Below are 14026 nucleotides of genomic sequence, written 5' to 3'. Positions count from 1 at the left end.
GGCAAGTAACATACCGATGACAAAGGGAACAACGTATGTTGTTATGCGGTCTGACTGATAAAAGATCTTCGTAGAATATGTAGGAGCCAATATGAGCATCCAGGTTCCGCTATTGGTTATTGACCGGAGACGTGTCTCGGTCATGTCTACATTGTTCTCGAACCCGTAGGGTCCGCACGCTTAAGGTTTCGATGATAGTTATATTATGAGTTTATGCATTTTGATGTACCGAAGTTTGTTCGGAGTCCCGGATGTGATCACGGACATGATGAGGAGTCTCGAAATGGTCGAGACATAAAGATTGATATATTGGAAGCCTATATTTGGATATCGGAAGTGTTCCGGGTGAAATCGGGATTTTACCGGAGTACCGGGAGGTTACCGGAACCCCCCGGGAGGTATATGGGCCTTAGTGGGCCTTAGTGGAAGAGAGGACATGTGGCCAGGGCTGGGCCGCGCGCCCCTCCCCCCCTAGTCCGAATAGGACAAGGAGAGGGGGCCGGCGCCCCCCTTCCTTCTCTCTCTCCTCTTTCCCCCTCCCGAATCCTATTCCAACTAGGAAAGGGGGGGAATCCTACTCCCGGAGGGAGTAGGACTCCTCCTGGCGCGCCCTCTCCTGGCCGGCCGCACCCCCCTTTGATCCTTTATATACGGGGGCAGGGGGCACCCCTAGACACACAAGTTGATCCAGGTGATCATATTCTTAGCCGTGTGCGGTGCCCCCTTCCACCATAGACCTCGATAATATTGTAGCGGTGCTTAGGCGAAGCCCTGCGACGGTAGTACATCAAGATCTTCACCACGCCGTCGTGCTGACGGAACTCTTCCCCGACACTTTGCTGGATCGGAGTCCGAGGATCGTCATCGAGCTGAACGTGTGCTAGAACTCGAAGGTGCCGTAGTTTCGGTGCTTGATCGGTCGGGCCGTGAAGACGTACGACTACATCAACCACGTTGTGCTAACGCTTCCGCTGTCGGTCTACAAGGGTACGTAGATCACACTCTCCCTCTCGTTGCTATGCATCACCATGATCTTGCGTGTGCGTAGGAATTTTTTTGAAATTACTACGTTCCCCAACAGTGGCATCCGAGCCTAGGTTTTATGTGTTGATGTTATATGCACGAGTAGAACACAAGTGAGTTGTGGGCGATATAAGTCATACTGCTTACCAGCATGTCATACTTTGGTTCAGCGGTATTGTTGGACGAAGCGGCCCGGACCGACATTACGCGTACGCTTACGCGAGACCGGTTCTCCCGACGTGCTTTGCACAAAGGTGGCTAGCGGGTGACAGTTTCTCCAACTTTAGTTGAACCGAGTGTGGCTACGCCCGGTCCTTGCGAAGGTTAAAACAGCACCAACTTGACAAACTATCGTTGTGGTTTTGATGCGTAGGTTAGATTGGTTCTTGCTTAAGCCCGTAGCAGCCACGTAAAACTTGCAACAACAAAGTAGAGGACGTCTAACTTGTTTTTGAAGGGCATGTTGTGATGTGATATGGTCAAGACATGATGCTAAATTTTATTGTATGAGATGATCATGTTTTGTAACCGAGTTATCGGCAACTGGCAGGAGCCATATGGTTGTCGCTTTATTGTATGCAATGCAATCGCGCTGTAATGCTTTACTTTATCACTAAGCGGTAGCGATAGTCATGGAAGCATAAGATTGGCGAGACGACAACGATGCTACGATGGAGATCAAGGTGTCGCGCTGGTGACGATGGTGATCACGACGGTGCTTCAAATATGGAGATCACAAGCACAAGATGATGATGGCCATATCATATCACTTATATTGATTGCATGTGATGTTTATCTTTTATACATCTTATTTTTGCTTAGTTTGACGGTAGCATTTTAAGATGATCTCTCACTAATTATCAAGAAGTGTTCTCCCTGAGTATGCACCGTTGCGAAAGTTCTTCGTGCTGAGACACCACGTGATGATCTGGTGTGATAGGCTCTACGTTCAAATACAACGGGTGCAAAACAGTTGCACACATGGAATACTCAGGTTATACTTGACGAGCCAAGCATATACAGAGATGGCCTCGGAACACGGAGACCGAAAGGTCGAGCGTGAATCATATAGTAGATATGATCAACATAGTGATGTTCACCAATGAAACTGCTCCATCTCACGTGATGATCGGACATGGTTTAGTTGATTTGGATCACGTGATCACTTAGAGGATTAGAGGGATGTCTATCTAAGTGGGAGTTCTTAAGTAATATGATTAATTGAACTTAAATTTATCATGAACTTAGTCCTGGTAGTATTTTGCAAATTATGTTGTAGATCAATAGCTCGCGTTGTTGCTTCCCCGTGTTTATTTTGATATGTTCCTAGAGAAAATTGTGTTGAAAGATGTTAGTAGCAAAGATGCGGATTGGATCCGTGATCTGAGGTTTATCCTCATTGCTGCACAGAAGAATTATGTTCTTGATGCACCGCTAGGTGACGGACCTATTGCAGGAGCAGATGCAGACGTTATGAACGTTTGGCTAGCTCAATATGATGACTATTTGATAGTTTAGTGCACCATGCTTAACGGCTTAGAATCGGGACTTCAAAGACGTTTTGAACGTCATGGACCATATGAGATGTTCCAGGAGTTGAAGTTAATATTTCAAGCAAATACCCGAGTTGAGAGATATGAAGTCTCCAACAAGTTCTATAGCTAAAAGATGGAGGAGAATCGCTCAACTAGTGAGCATGTGCTTAGATTGTCTGGGTACTACAATCGCTTGAATCAAGTGGGAGTTAATCTTCCAGATAAGATAGTGATTGACAGAATTCTCTAGTCACCATCACCAAGTTAGTAGAACTTCGTGATGAACTATAGTATGCAAGGGATGACGAAACGACTCCCGAGCTTTTCATGATGATGAAATCGATGAAGGTAGAAATCAAGAAAGAGCATCAAGTGTTGATGGTAGACAAGACCAATAGTTTCAATAAAAGGGCAAAGGGAAGAAGGGGAACTTCAAGAAGAACGGCAAGCAAGTTGCTGCTCAAGTGAAGAAGCCCAAGTCTGGTCCTAAGTCTGAGACTAAGTGCTTCTACTGCAAAGGGACTGGTCACTGGAAGCGGAACTACCCCAAGTATTTGGCGGATAAGAAGGATGGCAAAGTGAACAAAGGTATATTTGATATACAGATTATTAATGTGTATTTTACTAGTGTTCATAGCAACCCCTCGGCATTTGATACTGGTTCAGTTGCTAAGAGTAGTAACTCGAAACGGGAGTTGCAGAATGAACAGAAACTAGTTAAGGGTGAAGTGACGATGTGTGTTGGAAGTAGTTCCAAGATTGATATGATCATCATCGCACACTCCCTATACTTTCGGGATTAGTGTTGAACCTAAATAAGTGTTATTTGGTGTTTGCGTTGAGCATGAATATGATTTGATCATGTTTATTGCAATACGGTTATTCATTTAAGTTAGAGAATAATTGTTGTTCTGTTTACATGAATAAAACCTTATATGGTAACACACCCAATGAAAATGGTTCATTGGATCTCGATCGTAGTGATACACATATTCATAATATTGAAGACAAAAGATGCAAAGTTAATAATGATAGTGCAACTTATTTGTGGCACTGCCGTTTAGGTCATATTGGTGTAAAGCGCATGAAGAAACTCCATGCTGATGAGATTTTGGAATCACTTGATTATGAATCACTTGATGCTTGCGAACCATGCCTTATGGGCAAGATGACTAAGACTCCGTTCTCCGGAACAATGGAGCGAGCAACTGACTTATTGGAAATAATACATACTAATGTATGTGATCCGATGAGTGTTGAGGCTTGCGGCGGGTATTGTTATTTTCTGACATTCACAGATGATTTGAGCAAGATATGGGTATATCTACTTGATGAAACACAAGTCTGAAACATTTGAAAAGTTCAAAGAATTTCAGAGTGAAGTGAAGAATAATCGTAACAAGAAAATAAGAATTTCTACGATATGATCGCAGAGGTAAAATATTTGAAGTCACGAGTTTGGCCTTCAGTTAAAACAATGTGAAATAGTTTCACTACTCACGCCACCCGGAGCACCACAATGTAATGGTGTGTCCGAATGTCATAACTGTACTTTATTAGATATTGTGCGATCTATGATGTTTCTTACCGATTTACCACTATAGTTTTGGGGTTATGCATAGAGACAACTGCATTCACGTTAAATAGGGCACCATATAAATCCGTTGAGACGACATCTTATGAACTGTGGTTTGGTAAGAAACCAAAGTTGTTGTTTCTTAAAGTTTGGAGTTGCAATGCTTATGTGAAAATGTTTCAACCTGATAAGCTCGAACCCAAATCGGAGAAATGCGTCTTCATAGGATACCCAAAGAAGACTATTGGGTACACCTTCTAATCACATATCCAAAGGCAAAATATTCGTTGCTAAGAATGGATCCTTTCTAGAGAAGGAGTTTCTCTCGAAAGAAGTGAGCGGGAGGAAAGTAGAACTTGATGAGGTAACTGTACCTTCTCCCTTATTGGAAAGTAGTTCATCACAGAAATCTGTTCCTGTGACTACTACACCAATTAGTGAGGAAGCTAACGATGATGATCATGTAACTTCAGATCAAGTTACTACCGAATCTCGTAGGTCAACCAGAGTAAGATCCGCACCAGAGTGGTACGGTAATCCTGTTCTGGAAGTTATGTTACTAGACCATGACGAACCTGCGAACTATGAGGAAGCGATGATGAGCCCAGATTCCGTAAAATGGCTTGAGGCCATGAAATCCGAGATGAGATCCATGTATGAGAACAAAGTATGGACTTTGGTTGACTTGCCCGATGATCGGCAAGCCATTGAGATTAAATGGATCTTCAAGAGGAAGACAGACGCTGATAGTAGTGTTACTATCTACAAAGCTAGACTTGTCGAAAAAGGTTTTTGACAAAGTTCAAGGTGTTGACTACGATGAGATTTTCTCACTCGTATCGATGCTTAAAGTCTGTCCGAATCATGTTAGCAATTGCCGCATTTTATGAAATCTGGCAAATGGATAACAAAACTGCGATCCTTAATGGATTTCTTAAAGAAGAGTTGTATATGATGCAACCAGAAAGTTTTGTCAATCCTAAAGGTATTAACAAAATGTGCAAGCTCCAACGATCCATCTATGGACTGGTGCAAGCATCTCAGAGTTGGAATACATGCTTTGATGAGTTGATCAAAGCATATAGTTTTATACAGACTTGCGGTGAAGCCTGTATTTACAAGAAAGTGAGTGGGAGCACTACAACATTTCTGATAAGTATATGTGAATGACATATTGTTGATCGGAAATAATGTACAATTATTCTGCAAAGCATAAAGGAGTGTTTGAAAGGAGTTTTTCAAAGAAAGACCTCGGTGAAGCTGCTTACATATTGAGCATCAAGATCTATAGAGATAGATCAAGAAGCTTGATAAGTTTTTTCAATGAGTACATACCTTGACAAGATTTTGAAGTAGTTCAAAATGGAACAGTCAGAGAAAGGGTTCTTACCTGTGTTACAAGGTATGAAATTGAGTAAGACTCAAAACCCGACCACGGCAGAAGATAGAAAGAGAATGAAAGTCATTCCCTATGCCTCAGCCATAGGTTCTATAAAGTATGTCATGCTGTGTACCAGATCTATTGTATACCCTACACTGATTTTGGCAAGGGAGTACAATAGTGATCTAGGAGTAGATCATTGGACAGCGGTCAAAATTATCATTAGTGGAATAAGGATATGTTTCTCGATTATGGAGGTGACAAAAGGTTCGTCGTAAAGAGTTACGTCGATGCAAGTTTTGACACTGATCTAGATAACTTTAAGTCTCAATCTGGATACATATTGAAAGTGGGAGCAATTAGCTAGAGTAGCTCCGTGCAGAGCATTGTTGACATAGATATTTGCAAAATACATACGGATCTGAATATGGCAGACCCGTTGACTAAGATTCTCTCACAAGCAAAACATGATCACACCTAAGTACTCTTTGGGTGTTAATCACATAGCGATGTGAACTAGATTACTGAATCTAGTAAACCCTTTGGGTGTTGGTCACATGGCGATGTGAACTATGGGTGTTAATCACATGATGATGTGAACTATCGATGTTAATCACATGGTGATGTGATCTAGATTATTGACTCTAGTGCAAGTGGGAGACTGAAGGAAATATGCCCTAGAGGCAATAATAAAGTTATTATTTATTTCCTTATTTCATGATAAATGTTTATTATTCATGCTAGAATTGTATTAACCGGAAACGTAATACATGTGTGAATACATAGACAAACAGAGTGTCACTAGTATGCCTCTACTTGACTAGCTCGTTAATCAAAGATGGTTATGTTTCCTAACCATGGACAAAGAGTTGTTATTTGATTAACGGGATCACATCATTAGGTGAATGATCTGATTGACATGACCCATTCCATTAGCTTAGCACCCGATCGTTTAGTATGTTGCTATTGCTTTCTTCATGACTTATACATGTTCCTATGACTATGAGATTATGCAACTCCCGTTTGCCGGAGGAACACTTTGTGTGCTACCAAACGTCACAACGCAACTGGGTGATTATAAAGGTGCTCTACAGGTGTCTCCAAAGGTACATGTTGGGTTGGCGTATTTCGAGATTAGGATTTGTCACTCCGATTGTCGGAGAGGTATCTCTGGGCCCTCTCGGTAATGCACATCACATAAGCCTTGCAAGCATTGCAACTAATGAGTTAGTTGTGAGATGATGTATTACGGAATGAGTAAAGAGACTTGCCGGTAACGAGATTGAACTAGGTATTGAGATATTGATGATCGAATCTCGGGCAAGTAACATACCGATGACAAAGGGAACAACGTATGTTGTTATGCGGTCTGACCGATAAAAGATCTTCGTAGAATATGTAGGAGCCAATATGAGCATCCAGGTTCCGCTATTGGTTATTGACCGGAGACGTGTCTCGGTCATGTCTACATTGTTCTCGAACCCGTGGGGTCCGCACGCTTAAGGTTTCGATGACAGTTATATTATGAGTTTATGCATTTTGATGTACCGAAGTTTGTTCGGAGTCCCGGATGTGATCACGGACATGACGAGGAGTCTCGAAATGGTCGAGACATAAAGATTGATATATTGGAAGCCTATATTTGGATATCGGAAGTGTTCCGGATGAAATCGGGATTTTACCGGAGTACCGGGAGGTTACCGGAACCCCCCGGGAGGTATATGGGCCTTAGTGGGCTTTAGTGGAAGAGAGGAGAGGTGGCCAGGGCTGGGCCGCGCGCCCCTCCCCCCTAGTCCGAATAGGACAAGGAGAGGGGGCCGGCGCCCCCTTCCTTCTCTCTCTCCTCTTTCCCCCTCCCGAATCCTATTCCAACTAGGAAAGGGGGGGAATCCTACTCCCGGAGGGAGTAGGACTCCTCCTGGCGCGCCCTCTCCTGGTCGGCCGCACCCCCCCTTTGATCCTTTATATACGGGGGCAGGGGGCACCCCTAGACACACAAGTTGATCCAGGTGATCATATTCTTAGCCGTGTGCGGTGCCCCCTTCCACCATAGACCTCGATAATATTGTAGCGGTGCTTAGGCGAAGCCCTGCGACGGTAGTACATCAAGATCGTCACCACGCCGTCATGCTGACGGAACTCTTCCCCGACACTTTGCTGGATCGGAGTCCGGGGATCGTCATCGAGCTGAACGTGTGCTAGAACTCGGAGGTGCCGTGGTTTCGGTGCTTGATCGGTCGGGCCGTGAAGACGTACGACTACATCAACCGCGTTGTGCTAACGCTTCCGCTGTCGGTCTACAAGGGTATGTAGATCACACTCTCCCCTCTCGTTGCTATGCATCACCATGATCTTGCGTGTGCGTAGGAATTTTTTTGAAATTACTACGTTCCCCAACAGTATGCACTGACGTTGAGATTCCTGTAAGAATACTATGATCAAAATGGTACTCCAAGGTCCTATAAGAAACATAGTAAATCCTAAATACTGCTGCTTTTCATATATATAGACATATAAACTGCATTCTCAATATCAGGTGAGCATCCACCTTTTTTTGAAAAGGGGGAACTCCCCGGCCTCTGCATCAGAACGATGCATACGACCACCTTTATAGATAAATAAAGAGGTTCAACAAGGTCTTACAGTCTGAAATCAAAATAACGGCAAGCTCACGAAGAGCCACAACGCCAAACACAAATGCCAATAGGCCACAACCGGCTAGCATAACAAAGATAGGTAAACTAATCGCCTATCCTATTACATGACCGCCAGTCAAATCGGTTGAAGATATCCCGAGCTACCATCTCCCAGCGGATAGACCCAGTAACCAAACGCTCCCTGGCCTCCGTCGGAGTCAGTAACAACCACATACGGATCAGCGTAGTGGCTCGGAAAATAACCTGCAAAAAATGAATATTTGTTGTTCTGTTAAAAGCCAAATCATTTTTGCAGTTCCAAATTGCCCACCACAAAGCACATACTCCTACGCGAATGTGTCTAGCTGTTTCGGACTCTATCCCAACAAGCCACGTTCCAAATAACGTACTGCCAGAATTCGGAGGAGAGATGTTAAAGGCAATGTGCACCGTGTGCCACAACACTTTGGCCAACGGGAAATCAAAGAATAAGTGCTTGATAGTTTCATCCCGATCACAGAAAGTACACCTAGTAGATCTTGTCCAGTTGCGCTTTACCAAGTTATTCTTTGTTAGAATGACTTGTTTATGTACAAACCACATAAACACTTTAATTTTCAAAGGAACTTTGACTTTCCAAACATATTTGGAACTAGGAATGACACTAGAGTTAATGACATCGATATACATCGATTTAACTGTGAACTCTCCAGACCTAGTAAGTTTCCAGCACAACTGATCGGACTGATGAGATAGCTGAACCTCCATCAGTCTACTCACCAAATGGAGCCACGCTTCCCACTGGTTGCCAACAAGCGTCCTCCTAAACTGAATATTAAGGGGAATGCACTGCAAAATCGTTGCAACAAAAGCATCACGTCGTCGAACAATACTATACAGGGACGGATACTGAAGCGCCAGCGACGTTTCACCAAGCCAAGTATCCTCCCAGAAGCGAGTGGTGGTGCCATTACCGACTATAAACTTTGTCTTATTAAAGAAGGCCGCTTTGACTCTCATAAGTCCCTTCCAAAAAGGCGAGTCAGTCGGTCTCACTGTCACCTGGGATAAAGTCTTGGACTGCAGATACTTACTACGTAGAATTTGCGCCCACGTGGCCTCAGTCTCAACTGATAATATATACAGCCACTTACTAAGAAGACATCTGTTTTTGACTTCAAGATTCTCAATACCAAGACCCCCCTGGTCCTTTGGTCGACAGATGATATCCCATTTGGCAAGTCTGTATTTTCTCTTTAGTTCATCACTTTGCCAGAAGAATCGGGATCGATAGAAGTCCAACCTTTTCCTAACACCAACTGGGACTTCGAAAAAAGATAAGAGAAACATTGGCATACTCGTGAGCACCGAATTAATCAGAATCAATCGGCCTCCATATGACATGAGTTTGCCCTTCCAGCAACTCAGTTTCTTCTCAAACCGATCCTCGATACACTTCCATTCTCTGTTTGTCAGCTTACGATGGTGAATGGATACCTGATTAATAAAAACCATTTCTTCATAAACTAGAGAATGATTTGCCCTCAAATCATGCTCCAAACTTTTTATTCGCACAGCTGAGGGACAAAGGTTTGAAGAAGCAGCAACAACTTACACAGAATAAACAAACAAATGCAGTGCGCAATCTAGCATGTTCTTTGATCTTACTCCTATTTACAAACAGTTTTATACCGAAATCATACTGTTGAGGGTTGGGTAACTAGGAATGAATCATCTAGTATCGGAAGTTGGGGTTCAACTCCAGGGCTTCGTTGAATATGAGTTGCTTCATCTGGTCTTCCGTCAGAGGGTGCTGCTCGAAGTCGAAGGAGAAGGGGTCCGTGCAGATGGGCTCGTCGGCGACGTCGTGAAGCCGCTCTAGGTACGGGTGCTCCAACGCCTCTTCAACTGCATCACAATAGCAAATTCAGTAAGAATCCACACCAGTAAGACACTAATTAACTGATGAGACATAACTTTCTACCTGACAAGAGCTCTCATACTCCTTATTCAATGAAAATGGCAAAAAAAATTGCCTTGTTTCAAAAAACAAAAAAACTTTCTACGTGACAAGAGCAATTTCAGTGAGAATGCATACTAAGACATCAAGTATAACCGAAGAAAAATAAAATGTACTCCCTCCGTCCTGTAGTGTCAAAAACACTATTATGAGACTGGGGGACTATATAATGACAAAAACACTTCTATATTATGAGACGGACGGTTTGCTTCCTAGCCTTCTTTTCACTAGAATTGTCTGGTCGACGTCTCAAAAAGCTACTTTTATTATTGCTGTTGTGAAACAGATACAGGAATCTAGCCTTTGAGAGTAGCTGCAGCAGATCTCTTCCATCCATATCTGTTGCCAAAAACAGATACGTTTTCTTCTAAAAAAAAGTGTGATTCTGCACTACACGCACAGCCCTTGTCGTCTACAGGAGATACTACTAGCTCCAAAGATAGGCAAAGAAAGATCTTTTCTTAATCAAGTGGGCAGCACACATGGTTTTTGTCTAAAAAGGGAGCACATGTCCACATGCAGTAAACTTAAATATACGGGCCGAAGTGGCTGCAGATTGCATCTACTCCTACTTATACCCAGCACAAAGATGTTTTTAGCACTGACACTGACCCCAACGCTGGCCGTACAAAGCCAGTCAACAAAGCACGGCGCTCTAACAGCAGCAGCATTGCGTGCAGTGCGGTGCGGCGCTACGAAATTCACACGTGAAGATCAAAGCAGAGTGACGCGGACGTGGGACGCAACGCACCTGTGATCCTCTGCAGCGGGTTAAAGGTGAGCATCCTCTCGATGAGGTCCAGCGCGGCGGGCTGCACCTTGGGGAACTGGCCCGGGAAGGACCGGCGAGGGAACTGCGGCAGGTGCCTCATGTACCTCCTGGCGTCCTCGTTCCGGATGAATCCCAGGTCGTCGTCGGTGGGGGTGCCGATCACCTCCGTGATGAGCCGCATCTGGTGCATGTGGTCCCTCCCCGGGAAGAGCGGCGCGCGGTTGATGAGCTCCATGAAGATGCAGCCGACGGACCAGACGTCGATGGCCGCGGAGTAGTCGGTGGAGTTGAGCAGCAGCTCCGGGGCCCGGTACCACCGCGTGACCACGTACTCCGTCATCATGTCGCTCTCCGATGACGGCCGCGCCAGGCCGAAGTCGCAGATCTTGAGGTCACAGTTGGCGTTCAGCAGCAGGTTGCTCGGCTTGAGGTCGCGGTGGATCACGTTCGCCGAGTGGATGTACTTGAGGCCGCGCAGCAGCTGGTACAGGAAGTACTGGAAGCCACCCAAGAACACCATGGTGCATGAATATACGGATCAAATTGTCACAAACATGAACAAAATCGATGGCTTATTTCTCTTCTCTTTACTACCTGGCAGTGTTCTTCCGAGAGTTCTTGGTTGGAGCGGATGATGTGGTGGAGGTCCGTGTCCATGAGCTCAGTGGCGATGTAGACGTCGTTGAAGGACTGCGGGATCGCCGGCGGGATCACATCTCGGAGGCCTACTATCTGCATCCATGTAGAGTAACAGGTTAGCGCCTGAATTGCCGAATTCAGTCAGATACATACACACATCTGAAGCGGAAGAGATAGATGCTGATTACGTTCTCGTGGTCGAGGTGCCTGAGGAGCTTGATCTCCCGGAGCGTGCGCTTGGCGTCCATGTTGTTGTCGAAGGCGTTGGCGATCTTCTTGATTGCCACCATCTCCCTCGTCTCGAAGTTCATCACCGAGCTGCGCCCACGCAACCACAAGTGGAATTTCAGGACAAGATTAAGCACCACCAACCGCAGAGCACTAACAGATTACTAACATATTTGCTCAACTGATAAAAATATAGTGCGACTAAACTAGTGTTGTTCAGAGAAAGGAGTGAATTGGCCTAATCCCATCTTTCCCCATGGCCAGAGGCCCAGAGCCAATCCCCCCTCTGTTTTCCGATCAGAGCCGCAACGGCTTGACCAAACCTGGCAAGAAATCGATGGTGATTGAGGAGCAATTAAGACGGGCGGAACGTACGTACCAGACGATCCCGTAGGCGCCGCGGCCGATGGGCATGATCGGCGGCTGGTACTTGGCCGTGATCTCGAACTGGTTGCCGAATATGTTGTAGAGGAGGAAGCGGCCGCCGTGCGTCATCGTCGGCCGGAACTCGGCCACCGGAGCGCCGTCCATTCTCAAGCACAGCCAAGAAACTCTCAAAACCCAATCACAGGAGCGAGGCAACACGCACGCACGCACGCGCAACGGGATGAGGCTGAGGCTGAGCTGATGATTGACTTTATCCCGGCTCTCGATTCTTGTAGGGGCGAGGAGGAGAGAATTATAAATAGAAAAGGGCGGCTCCGCTAATGCTCTCGGCCCAGCTGAGGAAGGTAGCGAGAAAGCGAGCGGGAGCACACCACAGCTGCTGTGCTGTGCTGGTGCGCGCGGTCTCTGGCTCTTTTCTGTGCGTATCGCCCGGGAATTGAGGGGCCGGGACGGACGGCCTGATGGAGGCCGCCTCGTGGCAGCGCGCTCATCGGACGGCTCGGAGGGTTCAACGGTCAACCGGCAGCAGCTGCTGCTCTCTTGTATGGACGCGCGCTGCACGCACCAACCGGGTCGGGCTGGACCGGGAGCGGCGTGGCTGGCGGGTGGGGCCGCGCTTGTCAGTTTGTGTGGATTGCGCGTGTCGCAGGGTGTCGAGGTTGAGGGCGTGGAAATCCAGGGGCCGATGGGGACGGAGCGGATGGAAGGTAGTAGCAGCCGACGCGTTATTGTTTTGCTTGGCGAGTCTGCTGGGTGTGGTGCCATTTGACCCACCGGTCGCCTGGTTTTTTTCTCTGGCTTTTCTTGGGCACCGTGGAAACGCTCCGGTTCGGAAGTCTACGCTCCAAATCTGGAGACTGGGCAATCCTGCGTCCCGGTCAAGAGGGGTAAGAGTCGTGGAATCACATACCCACTACGTCCCATACATGAGAAGTTTTTTTTTTTTACTCTACTGCAATGTCAAAAATTGTCTTATGTCAAAAAAAGTCTTACATTATGGGACGGAGGGAGTAGTATTTCTCTTGAGACGCGTACCATGAGTGATTCGTTATTCTCTTTTTTTGCTATATCAAAGTAGGGATGCAAGCATGTGAGCTGGGCAGATCCTCCAAGGGCTTCAAGCTGTGTCGGTTAGTGATACTTGGCAGCATGGCGCTGCGGTGTATCAGTGGCGATCACGACGTGTTCAGCTGTTTGCGCGCAGGGAGGAGGTGCCGTTGGGCGCCATGGTGGCGTCGACAATAGCTGGACCGAGTAAGGTTGATGCATCAGTACAATTCTGAAGATGGAGCGATAGCAGTTGGCAGCGGCGGCCTCTGAGAGCACGCCGGACCAGTGTGTGCCCCAGACCCGGCAAGTGGCTATGTTGGGGTCTCAGGTCTTAGATGTTAGGCTTGGCTGCGATGTCTGTTTGGTATTAGGCTCAGGCTATGTGCGCCCCTTCATCAACTGGATAGGTGCAGTGACAGTTTGTTGCTTAGAAGACGGCTTTAGTCTTACTATTGTATGACTTTGTAAGGTCTTGTGAGAATAATTAATAAAGTGGCCGTATGCATCGCCCAGATGCAGAGGCCGGGGGTCATTCTCCTTTTAAAAAAAAGGTGAGCTGGGAGACCACATCACACTATAATGTAGGCTACGAGGTTTTGTAGGTTGTTCTACCGTGGAAAGATACCTTTGTTGGAGGAAATTATCCAAGTGACAACACTATCATTTCATGCTCTTCACATCGTAAGCAATCTTCATTGTGTCACCTCTAGTTGAAAGGTTTGGGATAGAGGCCACAAATCGTCGATGAATAGGCCTCGTGATGCTGAGAAGCGCAGCGC

The 14026-nt window shown here is 46.0% G+C and overlaps 1 protein-coding gene across 1 annotated transcript; it reads right to left on the bottom strand.

Moving 5' to 3' along the window:
* Positions 1-9652: 9652 nt before the first annotated feature.
* On the bottom strand, positions 9653-12558 carry LOC125552030 (mitogen-activated protein kinase 5). Its single transcript, XM_048715480.2, has 5 exons — positions 12190-12558; positions 11771-11900; positions 11538-11675; positions 10923-11439; positions 9653-10059 (listed from the first exon to the last, which is right to left on the bottom strand). The coding sequence occupies exons 1-5, from the start codon at positions 12339-12341 to the stop codon at positions 9887-9889; spliced, it is 1110 nt and encodes a 369-aa protein (XP_048571437.1). The 5' UTR covers positions 12342-12558; the 3' UTR covers positions 9653-9886.
* Positions 12559-14026: the final 1468 nt, after the last annotated feature.

The sequence above is a fragment of the Triticum urartu genome, chromosome 4A (assembly GCF_056163025.1).
Source record: "Triticum urartu cultivar PI428250 chromosome 4A, HENAU_Tu73, whole genome shotgun sequence".
NCBI lineage: Eukaryota > Viridiplantae > Streptophyta > Magnoliopsida > Poales > Poaceae > Triticum > Triticum urartu.
This window is presented reverse-complemented; position numbering and strand designations above follow the sequence as displayed.

What these genes read in the sequence shown, in the direction of transcription:
- LOC125552030 (XM_048715480.2), bottom strand. Translation starts at nt 12,341, where the DNA reads ATGGACGGCGCTCCGGTGGCCGAGTTCCGGCCGACGATGACGCACGGC. An exon ending in TCTCGGAAGAACACTGCCAG is followed by an intron (nt 11,440 to 11,537) that starts GTAGTAAAGAGA and finishes GGTGGCTTCCAG; the next exon opens with TACTTCCTGTACCAGCTGCT. An exon ending in CCCGCTGCAGAGGATCACAG is followed by an intron (nt 10,060 to 10,922) that starts GTGCGTTGCGTC and finishes ATTGTGATGCAG; the next exon opens with TTGAAGAGGCGTTGGAGCAC.